At 41.7% G+C, this 20,734-nt stretch overlaps 1 protein-coding gene across 1 annotated transcript in view; it reads right to left on the bottom strand.

Annotated features, from left to right (window-relative positions):
* Positions 1-20,734, bottom strand: part of RANBP10 (RAN binding protein 10) — a 542,287-nt gene that overhangs the window by 116,377 nt on the left and 405,176 nt on the right. Inside the window, exons 10-11 of the mRNA XM_078669990.1 lie at positions 19,031-19,226; positions 4,545-4,669 (exon numbers count right to left, since the gene is read on the bottom strand). Coding sequence (XP_078526116.1) covers positions 4,545-4,669; positions 19,031-19,226 — 321 coding nt within the window. The remainder of the gene's footprint in view (positions 1-4,544; positions 4,670-19,030; positions 19,227-20,734) is intronic.

Raw genomic sequence — 20,734 nt, 5'->3', positions numbered from 1 at the left:
GAGAGCAGAACTCGATGGAGACCGCTTCAAAACAAATGCACTCAGAGTGCTTAAGCAAAAAGAAAAAAGGAATTCCCTAAAAGTGAACAGTGGAAGGACAAAGATAAATCGGGGACAGACACAAGATGGACAAGGTAAGCCATCTAATAAGAGGCAAGCAAATGAGGCAGTAATAAAATCACAAATGGTAAGCAATAGGCGGGCTTTAAGCCCATTGTAATTTCTTGGTATGGTGATAATTGTTCTTTTGCACACAAACAGCTTGCACGGACTGGTAGGCTCGACCTAAAAACATCCTTGGTGTGGAGATCTTCTAAGACAAGCTCCGTGCTCCCAAGTAGTAATTTCCTGCACTAACTTCAAACCACCTGGAAATAGCCTTAAAGTGCTATTGCTTGGAAACGATTTTGGAAGAGAAGACAAATTTGCATTGCTGCTTTCTGTAACAGAGCTTAACAGAATTGTCTACTAACTAGAGCCCACCATGAAACAAATATTGAATAAAAAACCTGAAGTCCAAAAAGTTTGAATAAATGACATAACATACACAATGCTAGAAACAAGCATTGGCTGAGCCAATAGGTCTCGGCAATCCAAGAAATATAGGCGTCGGAAGTGTAAATGCATTTGTGTGTGGCTCTGGGGCTGTTTTTATTAATATACATAAATGCATTAAGCTTGCCAACGCCTGTAGCCCTCGGACTGCAGAGACCTACTGGCTTTGCCAAAGCTTGCTATTTCTTAGAATTTGCAAATTACTTTTAGAAGAAAAAGAAACGCTACCTCTTAGATGCCCCTAAAGAAGATTACCTTAAGCATTTGGAAAAAATAAACACATCCTTTGACATGAGATATTAAAAACAGTAGCGCTTGTGAAAAGCGCAAGTGCTTAAAAAGAAATTAAAAACTAGTCACAGGTGGTGAAAGTAAAAATAGTAGAGCTTTACAGAAGTGGCGAAATAAACGAAACCGCGTGCTGGGGCTTACCAAGTCCGGGGCCAGACAAGCAGGAAACAGTGCAGTGCAAGAAAAAACAGTCACGCTTGTGAAAAGCAATTGTTAAGAAATTAAAAAGTAGTCCAGCAACAAAGCAATAATAACCCACCACATATGTTTAGCAGTGGTTGCCGAATGCTTTCGTGGAGGGCTAAACAATGGAAGGGGCCAGACATATTTATGCCCTACACAAATGGGATACAAAAGGGGGATTATTACCTATACCTCTGCTGCTGTTTGAAAAAACAATTAATGCATAAAGGAGGGTAAACCACCATTTATTAGTTCACCCTGACATTTGATTTATGTCCTTCACTTTTTGTTGAATTATAAAACATTGAACATTTCAAGACAGAGAAAAATCATCATCAACTTCACATTATGCCATACATCATTATTAGAAAAAAAGAGAAAAAACAATATATACAATTAATGTGTAAGGAATAAACATACAACACAAACGTGCTCTCAAAAAACAAATCAATATGAACATATCATTAAACAGTTGCCAAAGGACAGTATAAAAAAGCTGCGATTGACACATAAAATGATTTCCCAGGAGGTAAGTCTTATTTAATACCACCCAACATTCCTATTCCAATATTATTGAAGTTGGATATTGTTTAGCACAAGGAATGTGACAAATGCCGATAGCACAATTCACACACGGGAATAACTAAATGCCGACGCGTTTTGAGTCCCACTGTATTAGTCACAGGACTCTCTTCAGGGCAGGATCAGTCCTATCCACAGGAACTGTTTTTAAAAAAAAAAAAAGGGGGGGGGACATTTTTAGAGAGTGCTCCTCTTGTCCACTCGAAATAATTTGTACAGAAAACGCATCAACAGATGCTGCATATCTTGCAAGACCAGGGATTTACTGGTCTTTACTAAAAGGTCGTCAATTAGCGTGGGTGTCGACCTGCGAAAGAGTGAAATGTCGTTTAGGTATACTGAAAATGTAGACTGCACCCGAGTCTGTGGGCGGAGTCAAAATCAATTGATTTTACCTTAAAATTTTAGGTTTGTCGGTACATCCAAATGAACTCGAAAAACGGATTGATTAAACTCCCAATGTCGACTTCTCTTTGTGTCTCTGAAAAATAATGTTAAGCGGAGTTTTAATCCAACAACCGGAGGCAAGCCCTAGCTTACACACTACAAGCCGCGAAAGGAAGCAAATTGCTTACTTGTATCAAGACATCATTTCTGCGGGAGGTAGTAGCCGCTATCAAATAACCAAAGTCTGTATCCTGCAAAAACAACGGGAGGGATTCACTCACTTAACTCGTTGTTCTTAGAAAAAACGGGTCGAGTCTGCATTGAGAGTGCAGATCAAGCGTCTTACCCTTAGTTGTGGAACTTGACGTGATGTCGATCTCTATCGCCGGCGGCAAAAAACGTGCATGTGCGGTTGTGGTAAAACGATCAACCATCCGGTCACATGACGTAATGAGACCAATCCAGCATGTCAGCAGCATACAACGTGACTGCTATGAATTATGGGAATTGTAGTGTTCATTATTTAATATGAAAAACCGACATTGGGATTAGTTCATAAATTAGAAGTGTGGGAAGAAATTAAATCCTATTAACTTCACTCAAACAATTCAGACCATTATTTACACTGTCGAATCTCATAATTGGGTACGCCTCTTTGCGCAAAAGTGCAGCCTCAACATTTGGTGATCGATGTTTCGGGTCAACCCATGTGAGTACTGTCCACTTGAAATCATTTTCCCCATGGTTGTTACTCAAAAAATGTTCAACCATTGGTGCAGAAACTACTTTTTTCTTGATTCTTGAACGATGTTGCGTTATTCGTACATTGATTGGTTGACAAGTTTTGCCAATGTACACTCTGGTGCAGGGACACACCACGGCATAGACCACATTCTTGGTCTTACAGTTTGTGAACATCTCGTGTTTCCATTTGAGCCCGTCATGGTCAAACACGTTACCTTCCAATGTAGTTGAACATGATACACAATTGACACACTTATGGTGCCCGCATATAGGTTTTAAGTTCCACTGTGCTATTAAGTCGCTCTTCTGTTTGGGAATGTAACTATCTGCTTTTATCAATTGTTGCCCAATGCTCGTGTTTTTGCGCATGGCGAAAATGGGTTTTTCCAACGGATGTTCCAAATTTTCCAATAGATGCCAATTATTCAAAATAATGCGTTTAAATTGGTTCGTGTGCGACCCAAAAGTTGTAACACACACCAATTTGTTTAGTTCACCTTTTTCTTTTTTTTGTAGAAGATTTTCCCTAGGGGTGAATCTCGCACGTTTTTTGAATGATTTAGAAGTTTTTTTGGGTAACCCCTTTTCGCCATTTCAGCACAAACCCGTGTCGCATGATGCTCAAAATCTGCCAGATCCGTGCAGTTGCGTCTTACTCTCAACATTTGTCCAAAAGGAAGGTTTTCTTTCAAGCACTGTGGGTGCAAGCTTTTATAATGCAGGATGGTGTTTCTGTCAGTTTCTTTTTTGTGTAAAGTTGCTGTTAGACTGTTGTTGCGGATGCCTACTGTGATGTGAAGGAAAGTCATTTTGCTTCTACTGGATTCAATTGAAAAACTGATATCCATGTGTCTCGAATTTAGCCAGTTGTAGAACTGGTCGAGCTCAGTCTGGCTCCCCTGCCACAGGAGCCAGACGTCGTCAATGTATCTTAACCATTGATTTATATGGCTGGAAAAAGGATTATTGTTGTATGTGAATCTTTCTTCATACTGTGCCATATATAATACCGCCATCTCAGGTGCGTAGGGGCAGCCCATGGTGATGCCTTTGATTTGGATAAAAAACGCATTTTCAAACTTAAAATAGTTGCTGCGTAGTGTGATTTCGGCCAGTGATAAGATAAATGAGGTGGGTACCTTGTGGGGTCTATCCCGTTGGTCAAGGTATAGTTCTAACACCTCCAACGCCTCATCTTGAGGGATTTGGGTGTAAAGTGAGGCGACATCTACGGTCACCATCATTTGTGTTGCCTCATTAAATGACTGTCCTTCTATTTTAGTAATGAAATCGTGGAGGGCTAAACAATGGAAGGGGACAGACATTTATGCCCTACACAAATGGGAAGCACAAATAATGGAGCAACGATGGTGCCAGCCAATGACTTGCCTATGGGCAGGCAGAAGACCAAGAAGTAGATACAGCATGTCTCAGTTTGAGACAGTGCATGCCGTCTAAAGCTGAGACCTAAAGAAGGGACACTGCCTCTCCCCTCGCCCAGGGTTACACCTGGTGCAACATTTCTAATTACTATTAATAAAAATAAAACAGTCACAACTCCTAATCATGAAAAATGAATGAAATGTTCTCAACATTGAAAAATTGCAATTTTCTGGGAAAGCTGAAAGCAACCGTCAAAAGGTAAGCATGGTCTGTAATCAGGAATGGACTTCTAGGGCTCGTCAGTGAAAAATACTTTATCACAGTTTTTATATTTCTTTCTATTGAAGTTAAAAGGCTTGTATGTGAGAAACCAGCCTGAATGATACCGGTATCAGACTTGCTGAAAATAATGCACCTACCCATGCTGGACTCGTCCGTCTGTAGAATTTCTTCGTGCTTGTACGTGCCATTCATTATTCTGGTGGAAGTGTTTTCCAAGACGCCATTGGGGTAATGCTCTGCCTCCATCTCCATCTCACTGTCACTGTAAAAGACATATAGGTAAGAAAACTTAACAAGTAGAGAAAAATATGTCCAGTGTGCCACTCCTTAGGCGGAAAGCGAAACAAGTAGTGGGAACTTTATCACTGGCTGTAAGCACAAAGTGCTTGCAAGGTGATAAGGAAACATCTCTAAACCCTGACCCTTGTGCTGAAAGCTATTGATACTAACTGCTTACTAAACAAAGGTTCAAATACCATTAGCCTTGTACTCCCCTACACATAGGGTTCAGCAGAGTAGAGAAATCTTCACAGAAACTTAAGTTTCATCAATCCCTGCTCTTGCGGGGAGCGACCAAAGAGGCTTCCAGAATATCACATGGATAACTATGCATACATTAAATTTGCATAACAGCGTGTTGCTTCGGGAGAGAGAGCTGTCAGATCTGAGCTATACATACTCAATATAAAATACACACAGCAGTAAAAGGCTGAAATGTTCCTCATATATATTGCTCTCCACTAGCCTGAGAAGAGAACTCCAGAAATGGCTCTTCTTCTCTTTACAGAGTCCAAGAGCTATGCTGCCCTGAAGTGCACCATTACCCATTCCACTTAATCATTATCAGTAGTATGAAGAGCATCACAACTGGTCTGCAAATGCTTTACTTTACGTTGCTGTATTAACCATTCTCCAATGCAGGTATCCTGTAATCCTGTACACAGTGCAATGTTCAGAGTATGGTGAAGAATAGAATTTTTTTTGAGAGACTGAACCACCAACGAAAAGTGATTCAGATGGAGTCCTTCACATTAAGGCTATAAAATGTCCAACCTGATATTTCCATTAAGTAGCAATAGGCATGATTGCTAGAATGGGGGTTGCATGAAACTATACAGAAGACTGACATTGGAGATTCGCTGCAACCAATTTGAAGCTCGTTTTCTCAAGCAATGGACCTGCATAGTGAGTGATACATGCATTTAGAACAGACAATCAAGCAGCAAACTTACTCTAGGAAGAGGGTCGAGGAAAGGAAAAAAAAAACACAAACCACACAACCCAGAGTCCACATCTTAGCGAAAAGTGCTAAGAGAGCATGGACCAACCTCTATGTAACAGCTTTGCAAAGTTCAGTGAGCAGGATTTTAGTTAAGAGTGCCACAACTGCAGGTTTAGGCCAAAATGTTAACAGTTATCACTTAAATTACTTTACTTGAAGACTTAATTTTCTGTAGCTGGATTGCTATCCACGTGGCATTCAAGAGTTATTTCAAAGCAGGCAAGTAGTATTTGCAGTAATGGATAAATTATGATGGTGGAGGTAAATAGAGAAAAACAATGGATATTAAGATGAAGACCAATGCGGACGGGTTACAACAATCTTGGCTTTCCTTCGTAAGGTCGGAGATTGTTCAGTTAAGGCAGCAATTATGGGTGGGTACCCATGGGCTATAAGGTGACCTCAGATTTAAAATTGTACCGCGAGCAAGTGATTAAATATATTTAAGAATTCCAGGAACAATACAGAACATGATAGCTACATTGGAATCAAGGTTTGAGTCATTCAGAGATCCTAAAAGTCAAACCCTTGTCTTTACTGGCTATAACACAGGCAAATTAGGTACAAAAACCTAAATCCTTTTGAAAAATCTAAATTTAGTTCTGTAAAATTTAAAATGTCCAAGTTGAACAGCTCAAAATTTGTTCCCAAAATAATCATTCTACAATGCAATTGGGATCCTCTCTCAAGCCTGTAAAATTCTAGTCAGAGTAACAGAGATATTAAGGCCTTACAACCTGAAAAGAATTACTACAGAGCAAATTACCCTTATAACGTCAGATGGGCTCAACTTCGGTCCAGAGACACCTAAACCAGCAAGGTGGAAAATATCTCACTTAATAGCCACTCACAAATGTCAGTGGTAACTTAACGGTACACCCAATATAGCCAACATGGCAATGCAAAGTATTAATATGGCTCAAACAGTGATGACAATTTTAATTAATTCACTTGCAAATGCTGAACTGAGCCAAATAATTTTAGTTCCAGTATTAAGAAAGCTGGCTGAAGAACATCAAATTACACATTCATTTTAAGTTCCCAATTCTAATAAAGCACTAAATAAGATAACTTATTATTACTGGAACGGCCATAAGGGCATGATACTTTCGTGAATAAATGATAATTAATCGTTTGAATATAGTCATTTGATACTGAGAGGATTTTCTCATGGCACTCAGTGACAATAAGTGGAGTATGGGATTATAGTATGCTAAGAGTTATTTTTGGGTTTAGGTGGTCCAAATAAAAGCTATTGATTGAGTAAATATTGCTCTTTCAATCGTACTGGGTGGTATCCAGTAGGTCAAGATGTTAGAATGGCCTATTTGGTTATAATGGACTGACTAAATATCTCAAGTACCCTTTATGAGAATGTAGCCATAGGTTGCAAAGAATGTCAAGGTTTTTGGCTCACTGTTTGGCATGCCACGTGAGACCTAGCAAAACATATGGACTACATCTCCTCAAAGATGGCTCATGATAATCCCTGAAATTCATAAATTTATACTGAATGTAATTAAATGCATCTATTTCTGTTGATTGCTGAATCATTATATTACATTTATGGTTGGTAATGAGCAAGTGACAAGGATTAAAGGGCTCATTTAGCATAAATTGGTTAATATATTTTGTTTGAAACAAGTAATATTGTCAGTGATTTTAGTATTAGCAACATTTATGAGTTATGTGATTGATGTTTCATGAATTTCCTGAACAACCAAACATCTGAACGCAGGATTCAACAAAGGCTACCTACTGCAGCATAAACGATTATCAGTAAATTCATCCCACCTCCATTTTGGAGAGTTACAATCTTATCTAACACCAGAGGCAGGCTAGCAAAGCAATGAAATCTGAGGATCTCCAGCAAGAGTTTCATAGGAATTAAAAGGATGCAGTATATCAGAAAAATGCAGTGTGATTAAATAAGATTACAAATATGACAAGGAGAGAAACATCAGGAGGATAACAGGGAGGAGAAAAATAACCAAGGACACAAAACCAATTTCCAGGTAGGGAATGTACCGTAGCTAGGCAAACACTTGCAACCCACGTTTCCAGGTTGTAAGCAACAAATTAAGTCATGATCATGAGTCATTCTGTCTCATGCCCGGTCGACTTCCTATTGTGCTGTATAGGGTGTTCCTTCATGCTACAAGTGCCGAATGTTTTTTAATACATTTTTCTTTCTTTTCTTTTCATTAAGGTGCACCTAATCCCACCTAGATAAACTGAAGCATGAATCAAGAACATGCAAGTGATGATCCATTAAATGTGACCAGCAGGATCCACAATCCAGGGCCTCGTTGCCAGAGAAATGTTGAATGAGGAGCAGGTATGCTCTGGGTCCTGATACGGGTTTTCCAGGACCGCATTTAGCACAGTACAGGCTAGGACAGACAGCATATCGCTGTTGGCCTGAGGTCCACTCTGAAAGGATCATATGGTTGTCTGAGAAAACATCAGCCCAGCTGTGTGAAGAGTCGAGAGCAGAAGAGAAGGCTGGGAAACAGTGAATATAAGAATTTTTGGGGAAGAATGTTAAACACTGACAAGCTTGAAGTCAGAAGGAGAGTTGAAGGGTGACCGCAATAAGCTTGCTGACTGAAGCCTCACTAATGTCCTAGGAGCATATAGGGCAGCATATGTGAGCTTCTGAAAACTAAAAAGAGCGAAACTACAAAGTATGAAGAACAGCTTGGGGCACGTCTGTAAGGTTTGGCTGACACGTAGAAATATAATCAAAGCTTGCGGTTAGTTTTGTGAGGCATCTGCTACTTATTGTCAACCAGAATCAAATACTAAGTTACTGTCCTCCTCCACTAAACTTTATCATGTACCAGAAGCACACCCAGGTCATGGTGCCAAACCATGAACTGGCATTCAAACCTCTTCTTAGATGCTAGTGAATACAGATATATTGCATCAGTCACTATTTTAGTAGGTGAAGAGACTTGATGGACTGAGGATTATTTATCATCAGTACACTTAAATTAATCTTAAATAGATCACTTTTTTGTACCCAATTTCCATTTTTCACAAGACTCAAAATAAACATTTCAGGACAGTATCCATTTGGAGAGTGCCAACAAGACACAAAACTATTTCCTGAGCAATTGAAATTAATAACATTCTAAAACTGCAATTATCCGAACTTAACATCAATTTAATGAATATGTTACAAGAAACAACTCAGCAAACACATACAATTATTCCATGTGTAATCAATCATGGATACAAAATGTAAAAAAAAATGTCACATTCTTTATGCAGTTTCCAAGTGTTGTTACAAAGATTTCCCTTGCAATTCCATGGGGGTTTCAAACTACACATTTTTTGTTTTTAGTGAAAGAGGATATTTGTAGCATCACAGTAAACTTGTCTTGGTGTTGCTTGCATAATTTGGTCACTTTACCTTAACGTTTTCTAGAATACAATTCCGAAAGAACACATTGAGAAGGCTGCCAATGTCCTCACCCTACGCGAAAACTTCATTGGTTTCCTATAGGCACCCAGACAAACCCTACGCGAAAACCTCATTGGTGTCCTATAGGCACCCAGACAATGTTTACAACTGCAAGCATCATGCACAAAATCATTTATGATAAGACCCTGCGCTTACTGAAGAAGATCACTTACTATTTATTCTGCAGGTGATTGTGCCATATTAAGTTAACCCTGCTTAAGCAAAATCCTGGCTCTTAAACACAGTTCTCCATTCTATAAACTGGAGGGCATACATGGGCATCTGGGTAATAAGGTGGGAAAGCTCCTTTACTTGCTGGCCTAGAGGGAAACTGGTGTTAGAATTATCCCCTCATCCAAAATGCAGAAGTTCACAGATTTGCTGGAGACAGGGGCAATATTGCCAACTGCTACTGAGAGCTGTACCATAAATAAGTCCCTCGTGTGAAGAAATGCTCCTCCAATCACAAATGTCTTAATTGTATGGTCACTCTCTCAAGTGGAGCATGGGAACTTGAACTTGCAGCTCTTCCTGGAGGAAATTCAGGCGGCCATAACTGATACGCCTTAAGGTAAGATTCCTGGTCGCAAACCCTTCGCAGTGGAGCTTTACATGTATAAAAACAATTCTGGTGCCGGCGCTTACTGCAGCTCTTTGAAGAGATCGGGTGGTCCGCATTCCTTCCAGTTGATCACAGGCGTGATGATAACCACTATTCTAAAGCCTAACACGCCACCAGATAAGTACATGTTAAACCAGGCCATATCTTTACTTAATGTGGAGATCGAACTCCTAGCTAAAATTCCAATCTGGCCTACTGGTTAGTCACAGTGATACGACCATTAGTACATGAAGACTGGAATTGCTTTAAACCAGGTAGGAGCACAAGGGAATAATTATGCCATGTCCAGGTGGAAAAGCCAGAGTGACTGCCCTATATGGTCCTGTGGCATTGCTGTTAACTATGAGAAGGCTTGTGACAAGGTTTCCTTGTCCCAGTGCTCAGGAAAAACAGGAAAATTAATATTGGCGCTCTGTTCCGTGCCTAAGTCACAGATCCTTTAGATGATCCGAATGTATAACGCATAATTTAAAGTAAATGGGTGCTATCATTCCCATTCCTTCTTGAACAAGGCACCCGCAAGGGTTGACCACCCTCTCCTCTTTGCCCTTGCCATTGAGTCCCCTGGCCAAATGGATTAGGAGGGATGCACAAACAAAGAATTTCCTTGAACAAATTGAACAGAGGAGAGGGTGTCCTTACACGCAGACATCTGGCTTTTTATTCAGCGCCCACAAACTTCACTGCTGCAGGTGACTCAAATGCTACAGGAGTACGAAGACGCCTTGGGGCTGACAGCAAATTGGAGCAAGTCCACTTACATGCAAGTACAAGGCGCTTCGCCACTGTAACTCATTCTCACGCACTTAAAAATAGCTGATGACCATTTTCAATACCTGGGCATGACCATAACCTGAGACCAAAAGTTAGCCTCGGACCTTAATATTTCTACCATAAAGTGGCACACCCGTAAAGTACTTGAAGCATGGTCTTCATTAACCATTTCTACAATGGGTTGGGTGGCGCTTTATAAAATAACTCTACTCCCACTTCCCATATGTATTGCGGAACAATCCTTTAATTCTCTGCCTACCTTCTTCAATCATTAGTCACAAAATAATTGTTGGCAGGCAAATTTCCTAGTGTGCCCCACGAAAAAAGTGCCCTCTTCCCACATGTGAAGGGGCCTGCGAATCCCCAACCTCAGGCTGTACTACTGGGCAGCACAACTAGTATTGATTGGTGACTGGCTGTTTGAGACAGAAAATTCTGCCTAGTGGCTATGGCTGGACACCCTTGAAAAACTAGTAGCTCTGTGCATGCCAAAGTTGATAAAAGAGCCACTGGGTCGAAAAGATATTTCTAGACTGTACAGATCCCTGCTCCTTAAATCACCACACTTACCTGAGGGGACAAGCGCAGTTTGGGAGTAGGATGTGGGAGAACTAGACTTAGATGACTGGCAAGAGGTTAAGATGGTTGCCTGCGGAGCTGGCCACCCATTTTAATCTTAGGATCATCCGATGTAACTAATTTCAAAGAACCTACTATAGTCCGGAACGGGTCTGGAAGACAGGCAGATCATTAAGCCCTACCTAAACATGTTGTGGCGAGCTAGGTATTTATGGCAATTTGCACGTCTGATGTTGTTTCTATAGTTACCTGCCACTGATGAACTATTGAATTATACTGCAATTAACTAAAATCAATAAAAAGAAAAAAATATATATATATATATATATATATATACACACACACACACTCTATGTGGAGTATGTTACATACCCTATAAGCATATATTCCTAGCCTTTGGTGTTGACGATTCACATGTTATGAATACTTCTGCCATCTAGTGTCGCGCTCGGACCCTGCAATTTGTTTTTTCAAGGAAGTTTCATGATCAGCGTAGTGTGTGGTTTCTTCTAACCCTTGAGATATTGCACATTTTCAACAGATCCTTTGTTAGATGATGTTTTTCCCCTTGCCGCATATGGAGTGAGGATATAGTCTTGCTAAGATGGCATTTGTTGTTGAACATGCTGTATTTGTGTGTATTCTTCACACCATCTAATACCTGCCATGGAGGTGGGAGGGTGCATGTGAATTTGCAGCACTACACCCTATGAATAGATGCTTACAGGATAACATACTCCATTCGTAGCATGTGTTGGCTGCAGATACACATGCTAAGTATAGATTGTAAAGCAGTACCCCTCTTGCAGGGGCTTAAGGCATGAGATAGTATGCTTGTTTGATATAATGTCTGAAGCACTGTTGTCCAACTAGAGCTTTTTGTCTTGCTTGGACATCCACACAATGTTTTGTAAATGTATGTGGGTTCATCCATGTTGCTGCTTTGCAAATGTAACGAAGAGATATTTCTCAAAAAATGCCATGGGTGCTAATTCTTTCCTTGTTGAAGGTGCCCTTGGCATAGTTGTCAATGTTCCTTTTGCTTTAGTAGAACAGATTTGGATACATTTGACAATCAATCTTGACATTCCTGATTTTGAAACACCCTTTTCTTTATATGAATTTGAAAACTAAACAAATAGTTGTGTTTTCCTGAAGGGCTTAGTACGTTCCAAGCAGTACAGAAATACCCGTTTAACATTCAGTGTATGTAAAGCAAGCTTTGCGACTGTCTCTGGTTTTGGAAAGAAAACCGGAACTCTAAAGAAATGGAAAGGAGATATAACTTTAGGTAAGAACTTTGGGTTAGTACGTAAATGCACTTCATCTGGAAACACTTGGAAATATGGTTCTTCCACAGTGAGCGCATGTTTTTTATTAACCCTTAGTAGAGATGTTTTTGCTACAAGGAAGGCCACATTCCATTTTAAAAATTGCATTTGACAGTTATGTAGTGGTCAAATGGCGGCCCGATAAGTCATGTTAGGACAATGCTTAGGTTCCAAGCGGGTAGTGGAGGAGAACGTGGTGGAATTACTTGTTTTAATCCTTCCATGAAGGCTTTGATGACAGGAATATGGACAAGCGATTGGAGCTTCCTGTTTTTTTTTGTTTAAATTTGTTTATTGAGATTTTACATTTCCTGTTACAAGTTGTTATTGCATCATTGACATGTTACATCATACATTTGCGAGCATTTGATTATTATTATTTGTACCAATGTAGTCAGCGATCTCATTATACATCAAAACAGCTTGGATAAGGTAGTTTATGACAGTCCGGGAGTTATCTTCTAGTTTGACTCGACATACTTTAGTATGCTATGCAATGTCTTGTTGGGTATGTATCCCGGGGGTGTGGGTTGGTGTTTCGCCCTCACCTCTACCCTTGTATGTCATCTCTTATAGGAATCGTGAATGTATTCCTTGGCGGATTAATTTGGTTTTGGAAATGCCAAGGGGAGAAAACAAAACTGTGAACTGTGGGAGGGAAACCGGGTGTAGGGGAGGAATGGAGGCAGTCGGATTATGCGCTGTGGCGATCAGTGATGTGACTGGCTGTGATTCAGCGTTACTGTGCTGTTGCGTGTGTAGGGGGGAGATTGGTGCTACCTGTTTTGTAGGTAAGCCGTAAAGGCTGCTAAATGTAAGCATATTGAGGTATATGCTGGATGTGCCTTTAAGTGTAACAAGTAACAGACTAGTTGTTCTGTTTGTGAAGAAGGGCTGCTGTTTAAGGACATACAGTAGTTGACAAAGCATTTGCATTTTGCTGTATAGGAAGCCTTTGTGGTTGGTCTTCAGGCCTCCTTTAGAATAGTCATGAGTTCTGGAGGTAGATTCAAGTATCCAAACTATTTATTTATTTATAGACCTCAGGAGCCAGATCGCAAGATTGAGCTGCTGTGCATTGGGGTGCCTCACCCTGTCTCTGCTGTGAGTGAGAAGGTTTGGATAGTTGGGTAGTTTCTCGAGATGTACCAGGGATAGCTCTAGCAGTGTTGGGTACCATGGCTGTCAAGCCCATGTGGGAGCAATCAGTGTTAGGGTCACTGAAGTCTGAGTTTCCTGACCACCTATGGAATGCATGGGAGAGGAGGAAAAGCGCAAGCAAATATCCCTGACAAGTTCATCCATAGAGCATTCCCTTTGGATAGTGGGTGTGGATATCGATGTGAAGCTTTGGCATTTTCAGTTTTCGGTGGTGGTGAACAGGTCTATTGCAGGGGTTCCCCACCGGGGGAAGCATTGTTGCAATATTAGAGTGACTATTTCCCACTCGTGAACTTGCTGCTGTGTCCTGCTAAGCAGGACCACAATGGAGTTCTTCTGCCCCGATATGTATTGTGCCAGGAGGAGGATTTTGTGTTTGTCTGGTCTTTTTCTGCACACGTTGTGACAGTGGTATGGGGAATATGTCCACCCGTTTCAGGATGTAATACATTGCCGTCATATTGTCTGTTCAAAGGAGGACAATTTTCACTGTAATGTCTGTTAGGAGCGCTTTGAGAGCCATGTAGATGGCTATAAGCTCTAGCATGCTGATGTGCATTGTCTGTTGTTGTGAGGTCCAGTGTCCCTGACCCGTAATGTCCTTCATATGAGCACCCCACCTTGTTGGTGATGCATCGGTTGAGTTTGTTACCTGTAGGATTGGATCCATGAAGGCTGTTCCCTTTAGTATGTTTGAGGTGTTCCACCACTGTAATGCCTGATGGACCTTGGGTGAAACCAACACTAGATCTTCCATTTTCCTCCCTGCTTGTGACCATTGCAATGCTAAACATTCTTGGAGAGGTCTTGTGCAGTCGTGCATGTGGCACAATAGCTATGCATGATGCCATCATCCCTAGTAGGTGCAAAAACAACAATTGATGGACAGAATGAAGAACATTGTCATACATTCACCCCAGTACAGAGATCTGGGCCTAAATCCATCGTTTGTTTGCACTCCACACCACCCTAGTTCAGACATGGCCATATGCAAATCAGCCTTGACCCGTGCCTCATGGGAACAGTCCAGCCCGAACTGCCAAGCCATGTCTTCCCTGGACCGGAATCAAGCATCCTAGGACCGGTTTCTGGCTATCAGCCGTCTTCAGCCAGGATAGCTTGACTCCAGTGGTGTGGAGAGCACGGGACTCACGTCTGAGCATACCCGTCCCACTCGGGGTGACAAATGCAAAAACAACCCTAGTAGGAGCATCGCTGTTTTGACTGGCACGTGATGTGGTAGAAAAAGACCAAGAGGTTCTGGATCTTGAGAAACCTTTGGGGACTGGGGTAAGCTGTTCCCGATATTGAACGGAGTATCACTCCTAGGTATGATTGTACATGAAGTGGGTTGAAATGAGATTTTGTTGCATTGATAGCGAAGCCCAATTGGTGAATTAGGTTGATTGTGTTTTGAGTGTCTAGTAGACATTTGGCTTTGGTTGAACTCATGATCAGCCAATGGTCGAAATAGGAAAGACCTGTATGTTTTCTCTTCATAATTTTGCTGCTAATACAGTTAAGAGTTTTGTGAACACCCTTGGGGCTGCTGTTACCCCAAACTGTAGCACCTTGAATTGATAAGGACGTCCACTTATCACAAAACGTAGGTATTTGCGGTGCGCTGGCTGGATTGGAATGTGGAAGTATGCGTCCTTCAGGTATAATGAAGTTATGAAGTCGCTCTTTTGTAGTAGTGGCATTAGATCTTGCAATGTTACCATACGGAAGTGTTCGGATAGCATGCATCGACTAAGCAGTAGTGAGCAGTCTTTCTTTGATATGAGGAAATAAAGGGAGTAGACACCTCTGCTGTAATCTTTGAGTGGGACTAGTTCTATGGCCCCTTTTAGTAGCAACACCTTTTCTTCTTTTTTTTAAGTAGATATATATGTTGTGGATAAAACAACTGCCATTTTGGGAGGATATTTGGTTGCGGGTGAGTTAGTCCTAAGCAATATCCTTGCCTGACTATTTGTAGTACCCATTGATCTGATGTGATGTTTGGCCACAAGTGGTGGAATTGTTGTAGCCTTCTCCCAACAGGTGTTTTGTGTTCGGAGTGAAGTGTGGGCAAGTCATTTAGTTGGTGGTGTGGAGGTGCTTTTGTTCTGGGTACCTCTACCTCAGCCCCTGTTTTTGTAGCCTCCACAATAGAATCCATGTCATTGCTGGTAATAGTGCTGCCGCTAGTGCTGATATGTATTGTTTTATGTGGTAAAGGCTTTTGCTGCCCCTCGCAAAGCCGATGGGGCTGTTGCTTTTGAGATGTTGTTTGTAAGGCACACCCATGGATTTGGCTGTGTCGGTGCCCTTTTTTATTTTTTCTGTGTGTCCACAGGGGGCCCAAAGAGGTTTTTCCCATCGAATGGGACATTAGGAATATGCTGCTGCACCTTGGGTTTGAACCCAGATTTGAGTAGCAACGCAGTGTCTGCTGCGTCTAATGCACATTTTATTGTTGCATTTGATATCTGCCTTTCCTCATTCACCGGGTGTACTCCCCTCAATTTTTGTGTTCATTTGGGAGATGTTGCATCAGGTCATGCATCTCATCTCTAGTAGCCCTTTTGTATAGGGAGGAGGCTAACTGAATTGGCTATCTTTCAGTGGTTTGTGCCCTGCTGCTACTCTTTTGCCTGCTGTATCAATGATTTTACTCTGTCTGGAGGAGGTGGAGGTGCTCTCCAGTAGCTTGTGCTGCAGCCCTTTTCCTGGCTTTGGTGACAAGGGAATCTGCTGGGGGAGGTCCCTGTATGTAAATAGTGTCAGTTGGAGATGGCCTTTATGTTTTTCAGTGCGAGGAGATAGGACCCTGGATTTGACTGGATCTTTGAAGATGTCTTTGTATATATTGATGACGGATCCAATCATTGGCATATATTGAATTGTAGGCGAAAATATTTCCACTAGGAAGTCAGCTGGCTCTTCAGTAGTGTGTATGGGGAGTTTGTGGTACTCTGCAGCTCTTTGGACAACACTGTGGTATGAGGAGGTGTCACCTGGAGGCAGACCCATATCATAATCATCCATGTGTCAGGGGTAAGTGTGTTTGTGGTGTCTGGGGGGGGGGGGGCTAAACATAATTGGGCTTGTATGTCTGTGTTCTTGTTCCACTTTTTTTTTTTTTTTAGAGGAAGCTGTGGCAAGGATTGTACTGAACCTGCCTCTTGGCATTTTCTTTACATTTTTCCTGCATACATTGTTGCAGCCCTTCAAAGACAATGCCTCAGTCTTCACTTGCTCTTTGTGTCTGAATCGTTGTTTCTTTGGAGCTGGTGGAATGTCCTCAGGAACTTTGTGTGGCTTTGGAACCCCAGAGATTAGACTTTTCTTCTGGCCAGAAGAGTGTCAATGTTGTTGTTCAGTCCTCAGAACCAAGGACTGATCAATTCCTATGCACTTGAGCCAGAGCTTTTTTCGGATCAGGTGATTTTCTCTGGGTCACAGCCTGCTTAGCATCCTTCGGTGCTGATGTGTCTGCCGGTGTCAACTTGGGACAGTGACTCAGTCGGTGCAAAATTGTGCTTAGGTGCCGGCATAATACCTGATCCTTCCCTATGCTGTGGCCTTGTTGCCCGATTGGGATCGAGAATGTTCTCGCCCCTTCTCGGCTCCAAGGCATGCTCACTGTACCGGCCTGAGCCCGAGGGCTGTGGCGTACTGTGGCTGGGTGGTGGAGGTGAGAGTAATTTCTTCTTTACACAGGAGTCGATAGAATTCACAGTACGTGGCGTCGTCGTGGTCCTTGGCCTAGATCCAGGGATCAGCCTCGGCCATGTGAGCCCCTTGACATGCACCAGTGCTTGTTCTTCCCCAGAGATTAAATCAAAGCAACACAGTGGGGACTGGCAATGTCCCCCCTACCTCCTACCGGAGCAGCTGCTTTACTTTCCACATTGCTGTCATGCGAGAACAACTCTTCGGCCGACAGTTCCATGGTGTGTGTCAGGCGTCAATTCCTACCGCTCCGAAGTGTTTTCTTGTTTTTGAACAATGCACAAGCCGCACACTTGCCTTCTTTGTGCTCTGGGATAGGCACAAATTACACACCTCGGTGTGTCAGTGTGTGCGACAGAAGAGGTCCTTTTTTGTCTCCATAAGACAGAGATGGTCATTCTCGATTGGCGTGTATTTGGCGCCGGGTAAGTGGAACCCAGTTTCTAGGATCCGTGGGTATTGTCTAATGGATCTCCATTTGCGTTCTTTCGTGATCGTAGGCCGCGTGGGTGTCGAATGCTGCAGAGCTCTGATGCAGTCCACATGTGTACGGCAGTCAACAAATGCTACAAATATATCAATTATATTACATAATGTACCATAAATTAAAGAAAAACTTTGGTTGACAGCCTTTTCCGGTCTTTGCCCAGGACATTTGGACATCTTTTCCTTTCAAATTCCGCCTAACACCAATCATGTTCAGAAAATTTCAAACATTTGACTCATTAACAACTTTTAGTGTTAATGTACACAAGGCCAGTGTAATCAAAGTTTACCTTCCCAGTACCAAGCAAACATTTTGGCTTCCATCTGCCCTTAAAAAAAAGCTATCCAATAACATTTCAAAAATAAAATTAAGTGAATCTACAATAGCTTCCTGTGCCTCGGCACCCACTTCATAGATCTCACAAAACCATCACCAAGGACATGTGAAAGAAGTGAAATCATGAACCTAGGTAACATCTAATGAACCTTACATACATAGTAAAGAAATGTATAACTGGGTGCCCAAATGGGAGAGGACTAGAATTACATGCCATATACCTTTTAAACTCCATGACCTTGTCATTTATAGCCACAAGTGTAACATTGGAGCACTTTTATATTGAGAACCGGAACAGGACATACTTCCTAATGACAATGCTGTAAAGGATGAATATATGCACAATCAGATAAATATGCCGGTTCAAGGCAGTCAAGCCGTAGCTACACAGATCATCCCAGAGCATGGCTTCCCACCATCAGTATGAGAGATGAACATGCAGCAGAAGACTGCCTTGAGGACCATGAATCATACTTGAATAAACCCATTTCCCTCTACACCCGATTATGGATCTTTCAGAATAGCCATGGAGGAGAGACCACCTGAGAGATCATTCTGTTACTGGCACCCACTTCCCACAGTCCTTAAAGGAAGTGCATTACAGTAAACTGAAATTAGCAGGTGTTACCAGAACATAGTCCACTGCTTGTATTCCTGTCAGTTCCTTTCCAACACCTATCAGTGGGAACTTGAAATTAGTAGCAGAAGCCCATGCATGAACTATCGAACAAACCATAATCAATGTAAAGGGAGGCAATGAAAAGGACCCCATTCCTGTGCCTACCACCCACTTCATACACTCCCTTGTAAAATAACATTTAAGAGAGGAAGTGAGCCCAAACCCCATCCTACTGCCCCATACCTGGTCTCTTGGTTACTCGTACTGCTGTGCTGTTGAGATTTTGTGGAGTCTGTGGAATTGGATTCGGAGTAGTTAACTGATGAAGGGGAGGATGATGAGGAAGATGAGGACGAGGAACTAAGGCCTGGGTATCGACTGTGGCTTGGTTTGATTTTTGTGGTTGCAATGCCATTGCTACAGTTGGGACTGTCAACGCCTGAAAAACAAAATGAGAAAAAAAGTATTCAAAATAAAAGTCACTTTAAGACGAGGTTCATTCTACATTACAGGAAAATGGCAGTCTTTGCTGTGTGAGAGCATATTCCATAATTCATTGAAAGACGAGTGCTGATTTTCAAGAGATCTGAAACACCTGCTTCATAAATCATTATAAATGATATATCCATTATAAAATGTATTGTGGAAATGATCAAGGAGGTAAATCAAAAACAATACCGTAGTTCTGTAACTATTTTGCCTACGGGTGACCTTTCAAAACTAAAGGATTGTGTAGCAAAGAAATGTTATCCACCCATAAGACCCAGAGATAATATTAAAAGATCTTTTGCAGATTTTAATTAAGTCTGGTTCCTTTCCTGCTATCTACTGAAGCAGGGTACCCAGTGCCTGGTGAAGGTTAATTAAACTATGATGGGACACTCATTCTTTAATCCTCTTTACTGTTTCCATGGTCTCACAACATCTTTCAATAATGCAGGAAGCTGGTACTGATATTAACTTATTCAGAGAACACCCAATCACATGGCATTTGAATTTAAGGCTCTTTTCTCTGGCAGTGAGGTTGGAGGACATAATGAATGCAGTAGACTGGTCCTCCAATTCCACCTTTAAGACGTTTTACTTTAAAGCGATGGTGGACCTAGCCTCTCTGGTGGTCAGTAATTCCTTGAGATATCAGAACTGATTAATGACTTTAACCTTGACATCATGTTTCTCACTAAAACCTGTCTTAATAATTCCTCAATGTTCTGCTCTTTCCACGACGTCAGATTTACTCCACTCCACTCCATTCCATTCTGTTGTGAGACTAAGAAGACCGATATTGTGGAGGTCTAGCGTTCATTTACAGAAACTCACTAAGCTGCAAGCTCCTTCCCCTGAACCGCTATCAATCCTTCCAGGGTATGTCTCTGGAAGTCAAACTGCACACGGCTACCAACCTCACAGTGAATGTTATTTTGACCCCATGGCAAAATTAAAACACATTTGTTGAAGAATGTATGGAGTCCTTTACTTTTCAATTAATGAACTCCAACAGGATTATCTTGCTTGGTGACTTCAATCTTTGTTGGGGTACCGAGGGCAACAAACAGACGCCTACTCCTTTCGCAGCGACCATGACCTCCAACAACACTGTCAAAAACCCACCCACTGCAAGGGCTCCACTCTAGATCGGATGATTTCCGGAGCTCCACACCTAATAATCATTGATCCTATCCTGGTAGACCGGTCTGACCACCACCTTATCCTCTTCATTGTGTTCTTTACCTGCATTAAAACCCCAGGTCATCCAAAGAAGGGGAATATCTGGTTTAGAGACCCAAGTAGATTTAAGATAAAAGCCATTGCAAACAGACCTTTTTGAAGCAATCAAAAAGGCTAAGAACCGTTCCTCCAATACCCCACCCAAGTCCTCCGAGGACTAATGCAACAACATTGTGGAGTTTTTTGACAAACATCTCCCTGCCGGCCACCTATAACAAT

The sequence above is a fragment of the Lissotriton helveticus genome, chromosome 12 (assembly GCF_964261635.1).
Source record: "Lissotriton helveticus chromosome 12, aLisHel1.1, whole genome shotgun sequence".
NCBI lineage: Eukaryota > Metazoa > Chordata > Amphibia > Caudata > Salamandridae > Lissotriton > Lissotriton helveticus.
Note: the sequence above shows the minus strand (reverse complement) of the source record. Positions and strands in the feature narration are given on the sequence as shown.